Source organism: Pteropus vampyrus, unplaced genomic scaffold, assembly GCF_000151845.1.
Source record: "Pteropus vampyrus isolate Shadow unplaced genomic scaffold, Pvam_2.0 Scaffold89, whole genome shotgun sequence".
Lineage (NCBI taxonomy): Eukaryota > Metazoa > Chordata > Mammalia > Chiroptera > Pteropodidae > Pteropus > Pteropus vampyrus.
In genome coordinates this window covers 5,943,874-5,951,407 of record NW_011888870.1, presented here as the reverse complement: position 1 = coordinate 5,951,407, position 7,534 = coordinate 5,943,874, and the positions used below count along the sequence as shown (strand labels likewise).

The following is a 7,534-nucleotide window of genomic DNA, read 5'->3' as shown; positions in this document are numbered from 1 at the left end:
AGAGAGAGAGAGAGAGAGGCGGCAGCTGCAGGTGAGAAGCCAGCTCCAGAGGTCACCTCGGCTGTGCTGCCTGTTGACCATCCCGCCCAGGGTCCACCGGCGATCCAGGCGCCGCAGATGGGCCTTGCGTCTCTTGGACACTGGTGTGGGAGATGACGATGGAACACGCGGCCGACAGCAACCAGCGGAGAGAATGGAGATGAGGATGAGATGGGATGGGGTGGGGCAGGGATGGAGGGAGGGAAGGTTCACACTTTCAGGCCGTTATCACCTGGACCAGCACCCAACAGCACACACCTGCTGGATGGGGACAGATACGGCTGACAAGTGACATCACTGGCATCTGGGGAAAATTTCAACCAAAGTGAGGGTTATGCCCCTGAGCCTGGGAGGGGCTGAGAATTTAAAATCCCAGCACCTGGAAGATGAAAAGTGTCTTTGGCTCCAACCAGTGCAAGGATGACCCTCTGCTGCGGCCCCAGGAAGAGGCCACTACTCCCACCATTGCTGGGCAGTGCTAGCCGCGGGGGGAGGGGGACTCGCCACACCAGGGCTACAGCCCCACCTTCCACCCACTCACTCGCCAAGTCCTGCTTGTGAACCTACCACCACGAGCCGGGCACCATGTGTGGGAGAACACACATGCCCAGTAAAGACTTAGGGTCTCTTCCTTGCTATTGTCTTTGCTTCCTCTGTCGTCCCCACTGGACCGAGTCTGTTGAGGGCAAAGACTGTTTCTCTGCATCCCCAGGGCCTGGCATAAGGCCGGGCACATGGCCGATGCCTAAGAAATGGTGCTGAGGGACGCGCACACAGGGTCAGAGGCCACGGGGCTTGGTTCTTCTCCCTTTCTACATGTTATCTGCTTGACTGTCTGATGACAGGGGACCTGCCGCCCCAGTTGCTCACGGCTCCGGACCCCTTTCATCCAGACCACCCTCTCTGGGGTGGCATCCTATGCTGGTCCTCTGTTTGTGTGGCCTAGCTCCAGATGTCCCCTGCCTTCCTATAGGACACCCAGGTGGAACAGACAGCAGACCAGGGCTCCAGGGTGCCAACTGGCCCCTACCTCCTGGTACTGCAGGAGAAGGGTGCTAGGCTGCCCGGGTCTGGGGGAGGGAGGTTGGCAGTTAGAGCCACAGTAAAACTGTCTGGACACACCTGAACCAAATGTCACCAAGGCCTCCTGGGAATTATTTGCTTTCCAGGAAGGAGGACAGTGTCCTGTTAGACCTGCTTCTTATAAGTAGAAGGTCTAGACAAAAGGTTAGGAAGTGCGGATTCAGTCCAGGCCCCACAGCCAGGTCACTATGTCACCCCGGGTGGGCTGCTGTCCTTCTCTAAGCCTCTGTTTCCTCATCTGCCAATGGGGCTGACGCCACCTGCCTTGGCGTAAAACAAGTCAAGAGACTGAATGGACTCTGTGGAATGTTAAGTCAGGTCCCGCGTGAGGCCAGCCTGGGAGGAGCTCAGACAGATAGCTGACTCCTGGGCAGGTGTGTGAATCCTCTATGGGTAAGAGCTTCAGCTGGTGACCAGGTCAGGGTTTACCCAGTTTAAACCATTTACGAGGACCATCTCACTGGAGCCTCACCGAAGCTCTGTGCCGTTGGCACGCTCCCCATTTTAGAAATGGGAAAGCAGAGGCACAGGGCTGTAAGGAGCCCTCTGAGCCACCTAAGTGTCGGGCAGCACCCAGATATTGTTCTTCCTCTCAGCTCTGCGCCCCTTGACCTGCCAGCAATGGGGAGGTTGGACAGAGGGGCAGGGCCTTGTGCGGGGGCACCTGTTCACTGGAGGCACGCCTGGCCTTGGTGCAGCAGCACGGGTGACCGTCAGCGGGTTCACTGGTGCCAATGCCAAGCCCACCAGGGAGGAAGGCAGGTTATTGCTGGTGGCTGGGGGTCACAGGGACATAGGTAGGGGTCCAGGATCTGGTCTTGGTTCTGCCACAAACTGACCCCGGGCTCTGTGGAAGAGACAGGTCTTCTCTGGGCCTGCGTTTTCTCACTTCTGAGATGTGATGGATTTGACAGTTCACTAAAGCATCTTGCAAATGTGGGCCTTGGACCCTCATGACTGTTAGCAGGTGAGAGGGTTTCTACCCTCACTCCAGCCCTCCTACCTCCTACTACTAACATTTCTGAATTCTATACTGCACACTTGGCTTCAGGAGATACACAAACACATATGCCAGCATGTCTGATAACAGAAATAAACCAAAACTGCCGATTGTCTCTTCCCAGAGGAACAAAGCACGAGCTATTAGGGAAGCTTCGCTGGGATGAAGGCTTCCAAGTTCTGCTACAGGGTGCAGGAGACCCATGACGGCATGGCCATGGGGCTGGGGTAGAGATGGCTGGAGAGGGAACCAGGGTGAGCTAATCTCTTAGCCACGTGGCTGCAGGTGCAGAGAGACTGACAGACACACCGCAGTGGCCACCCACCCCATACTCCAGGGCTGTCTGTGGATGCAGGTATTCCCCAGAGTAGGCTGCCAGAGACCAGTGAGTGTGAGGCACCCCTAGTTCCCGGATGCCTGCTCCTAATGACTTCCAAACCTCCCATGTCCTGGCAGCAGGAATGCTCGCCCTAACGGTCAGTGGGGACCATCCAAGTGGGCATGTCTGAGAGCCAGAGGGGTGGAGGCCAGACATCCCGGGCTCAGGCCACCTCCAGACCTACCCCCCGCACCACCCACCCCCCATTCCCTGCTGCCCAGGCCAAAATAAGCAGCCCGCTAAGCGCCAGCTCCTTATTCATCCTTCCCCTAAATGCCGGTTACTCGGCAGGCAGCTGGAGCCCCACCCTTCCTCCTGTAAATGCTTTATTTCAGTCCCTTGACCAGAGTTGCAGGCCCTGAAGTGCACATCCACCTTGTGACAGATTTCTAGGGACTAGGCCCTATTGGAAAGGGCTCGCATGTTCAGCCCGGGTGCTCAGTCCTTCCTGGCTGTTTCCCTTCTACAGAGCTGGGTGGAGATGCCCAGATGTGATGGTGGAATGCGTCTCTGCCCAAATGCTGCCAGGGGTCCTGGCACACAGTCCTACCAAAAGCATGCAGAAGAAACTATTTAAAGGAGGGTCACCTTAGGTATGTACGCACATGCACGTGCACGCTCCCCTCCCCCCGGCCCCCCGCCCCCTACAACCTGCTACAGCTTGTTCTGTGCCAAACATAGCTCTCTCTTCCAAGCAGGCTGGCATCTGTGGCCACATACCTCTCATGTTCTTTCCTTCCCTTGACTTTTCTGCCCACTTAATGTCTTATTCCTCCATCATCTACCCAACACCTTTGCTCTGACATTCTTAGCATCGCCTTTTCATGTGGGGGCTCTGATTCCACGTACACACGCTCCTAGAGTTGCTTACAAGCAAAACGTGCCATGGAGAAGTGTGCGGCCCAGTGGTGAGGACCATGGGGCAAAGTAGGCTGATCAGGCCTCAAGCCTTATGAAGACAAGCACATAGCTAAATCATTAGGAGCAGCAGGCCGGGAACTAGGGGTGCCTCGCTAGTGGAGTGGGAGGGGGCAGGCTCTCTGAAATGCAACTAGACCTAGAGAAACCTCACTGGGCCACAGTTAATCAAAGAGGCTGATGGTGCAGGGACTGGAGCTACCCCTTGGTGCCTGCAACACTGAGAAACGACGCATAGACCTCCACGTCTGCACTCTTGGTCAGGCTAAAAAGACACTGGAATAGAGGCCTCTGAGCAGAACAACACATCCACAGAAGACACTGTGTGTACTCAACCCAGTGGGGTTGCCTCTGCACAAAGGAGCACAATGTGGGGCAAAGGCAGGTCTCTGTGGGGTCCCCCAGAGGACCCCAGGGCTTCTGGGGGAAGAGGGAGCTTTGGGGTTCTATCCCCAAGACTGTTCTCCCTAGTCTCTGCCCCAAAGTCGCTTAAGTGTGAGAGCCACACCCCAAGGGAATTTGTTCTCTAATTTGAGCCCCACATGAAGGCCAGAGGGAACAGATCTGGATGGGAAGTGAACTTGTGGGTCGGATCAAGAAAGAAAGGGCTAGAACAAAGCCCAGCTCTCTTTAGGGATTCTAATGGTTTTAGGGAGAAGAGTGAGAAAGCTGCCTCCAGGAGTTGGACTCATTCTCAGGGCCAAGGACGGGGGTGGGCGGGCACCAACCCCTGGGGATCCCAGGGGCATTAGGCTTCGGCGCCTGTCTCATTACCGCATTCCCTCCAACCTGCAGGCCCTTACCTTCCCCTGTCTTGGAGGTGTTGATGTCTGAGTCGTCCCGAGTACCATTCTGGGCCTCCAGGTATGTGGCAGGGACCCAGCCCTGCTCCTCAGAGGTGCTCACAAACCACCAGCCTGTAGAAGGGACAAGAGAGAACAGGGCCATGAGAACCCAGCAGGAAGGCAGAGGCGGCGGGGGCCTGGACGAATAGGGGGCGGAACGGAGCCAGACAGCCCAGGTGTCTGGCAAGTGTCTGGCCCACATCTAGTCTCAAGGAGCCTATGCCTGACTAAGAAGAGGAGACCAACACGCTTCCTGATAAGAGGGCCCGATGGACTGCCATGCATACTTCCACAAATGCTGAATGAAAAAATTAAAACATTAAACTGAAACAATGATACGTTCGACATGTGGAAGTCAACTTGTAGAAAATGCCAAAGGAGCTCTGGCCAAACACACAGACCATTCAGGGCCTTTCAATGGACCACTAGGACCACTGGTGTGGCCTGGAATTTGGCTACTTTCTCTACTTCAAAGGCATCCAGGGATATTTCTAAGGGTCACTGTTCCCCTTTCCCCATCACGGGTCAGTGGTATTTCCACATCGGTGCTACTCTCAGCTGCCCTTAAGTGTGTTAACATTTCAATCACAGTTAAGTGGGCACTGCACCCTTGAGTGACCCTTGACGGCAATGGCCAAATAATAACGGCTCATTCATTTTCTTCTTTCACTGGTTCATTCATTCACCATTCAGACAAACGCTGGCTGAGCAAAGTCCTCCGAGCACCCAGATCTTGGGACTCTGCTAACTGCCTTCGGTCCCTTCTTAGAAGTTACTCTTCATAGGATCCCGTCTTGGCCCCAACCCAATTCTGATCCTTTTCTGCCCCCAGAGCAATTGTTTTGTGCATGACAGAGCTCACCAATTCCTAATCTGCAGTTTCCTGTCAAGGACCCAGGACTTCTCCTTGGTAGCACTGAGGCCCCACCACTGCCCACAGCAGTGAGTGCTGCCCAGGGAGGAGGAACACTGGGGGCTCCCCTGGTGCTCCCAGTAGGGCCGAGCACTGGGAGGTAGAAGAGGCTGCCTGAGGGCTGCTGTGATGACATTGAAGAAGTAAAGAAAGAAGCTCCACCACTGCACAGGACTCAGAAGCCAGGGTCATCTCCCAGGACTTCAACTAGGTCCCCATTGCCCTGTGTGACAGGCCTGGGGTAGCAAATAGCCCGTGATCCAGTCTTGAATGCCCACTGCTCCCCACCCTCTCCGGGGAGTTCCACAACTCTCTGCTTGCAGCTCTGCAAAGCCCATGAAATGCCGTAACATCTGTATGATACCGTAATGATGGATACACGTCATCATACGTTTGTCAATACCCACAGAATGTACAGTACCAAGCGAACCCTAACGTAAACCTAATCCGGGTGATTAGGATGCGTCAATATTTATGTTCATCACTAGTAACGAGGTACCACTCTCATGGGGATGTTGATACTGGGGGAGTCTATGCATGTGTCGGGGCGGGGGATATGGGAAACCTCTGTACTTTCTGCTCTATTTTGCTGTGAACCTAAAACTGCTTAAAAAAAGGAAAAAAAAAAAAAAAAGGAAAAGAAAAATCCCTGAACGAGGGGTCCATACTCTTGAGGGCCAAGCCTACTTGGCTGAGGGGACTTGGCTGGGTCATTGCCCTTCTAGAACCTGGGGTACACACCTTCCTTCCCTCCTTCAGCCAGATTCAGGTCAATTCCCTTGTCTTTCCCCTGAGGGGATGGGTGGGGGGCCACCTTCATCACGCCCACAGCACTTGTACATTCTGGGCCCACCACGCAGGGGCCTTGAACAGTGGCACCACCCTCTCTGAAGCCCAGGCCACAACAGTGTGGCTGTGGCTCATACAGACTCCCAAGAAGCCAGAGGGTGTGGACTTTGCAGGGAACTCTGCCTGGGATCTCTCTCCGCTTCTCTCAGCCTCTGGAGGAGCACGTTCAGGAACACCAACAGCACCAGCCCCTGGCGTTCCTCCACAGAGCCCAAGTGGAGGTCACGGAACAGGGCCCCCATTTCACGGGGCTTTGTGCCATGTGGCTCTGCCTCCTTGACCGCAGGAGCGGGCACATCTTCTGATTGGTCTGTCATCTCCCTGGACACTGTAATGGTTCAGGGGTTTTTTAGGAACTGACATGGGTGCTTGGTGATCTAACCCCAAGTACCACATACGCCAGGAATCGCAGGGGTATGTGGGAAGAGATGGCCTGAAAAATTAAGTCAAAAGAGAAGCAGCAAAGTCAAGAGGTAGTAAGAATCAGCCCTGGTTAACGTGATCTGAGCTTTAAGGTCCCAGGTGTCCCACAACGAGACCACCCCTCTGGACTTCCTAATTGCAATGAGCTGATATAATTAATCACTGGAGCTGAGATAGTGCTCACTCATGTCATCCCCTCCCAGAAACCACCAAGGGTTACGATCGAAGGTCCACTATCATGAGTCAAGTCCACTATCGAAGATCCACTATCATGAGTCAAGAACAAAACTCCGGTCCACTGGGCAACTTCTAGCACAGACCTCAGCAGGTGAGGATGGAACCCACCAAATCACTCTGGGTAAGCAATTCCGGCCCAAATTCCCACTCACTGTGGCCATCTTGGGGACCTGCATTGACCTTTCTCTCTGGCTCCAAGGGCCTCATAATCTCAGGATTCAGGTCTCTTCCCTGCTGGCATTGTCTCCCCTCCTCCTTGCTTTACCCTTTGGGAACCCTTCCATGTACATTCTGCTCCCTCCTTTCCTCCAGGAGCTGGGGATCTGGGATGGAGAGATGGATCTGGACTTGCAGGCACAGGGAAATGCCCGGGGGCAGGGCAGCCCCGGCCCTCCCCCTACCTCTGCTGCACAGGCCTGGCACGCAGGAGAAGCTGGGCAGACTTGCTGAGGGGCTGAATGTGTGGCTGAGGTGCCCGATGAGTAGGGCGGCATGATGCTCTGCACCTCACACCACCTGGATGCCCCATGGATATGCCAGGGCTGTCCCTGAGTCCTTTCCACCTCAGAATCTGTTGCACCGGAAGATTCCAGGAAGCCTGGGTCACATTATTGGCTGACTGTGCGCATCTCCTGACCCCAGGGCAGCACTTAGGATCCCATTCTTCTACTGTACCCTCCAGACTTGGGGCTGAGACACTCATCATCTTCATGGCTTGGTGCTCCCTGCCAACCTTGCTCAAGAACACTGGCTTGAGCTTCCACTGCAGCCCTCGAATGTGCAGAGCTAGGCTGTGTGGCTTCGAGTCTCAGGTTACTCTTGCATCAGGCCCTGCAGAGAAGAGTTGT

General features: G+C 54.9%; 1 protein-coding gene across 4 annotated transcripts in view; it reads right to left on the bottom strand.

Annotated features, from left to right (window-relative positions):
• The window catches only part of SH3PXD2A (SH3 and PX domains 2A), a 232,527-nt gene that overhangs the window by 30,360 nt on the left and 194,633 nt on the right, over positions 1-7,534 (bottom strand). For 2 of the 4 annotated variants that reach the window (XM_011363791.2, XM_023532744.1), the window contains 2 exons: positions 4,223-4,336; positions 57-140 (listed from right to left, as the gene is read on the bottom strand). In XM_011363791.2, the coding sequence (XP_011362093.1) occupies positions 57-140; positions 4,223-4,336 (198 nt within the window). The remainder of the gene's footprint in view (positions 1-56; positions 141-4,222; positions 4,337-7,534) is intronic. The other 2 variants (XM_011363792.2, XM_023532745.1) reach the window with 1 other exon arrangement.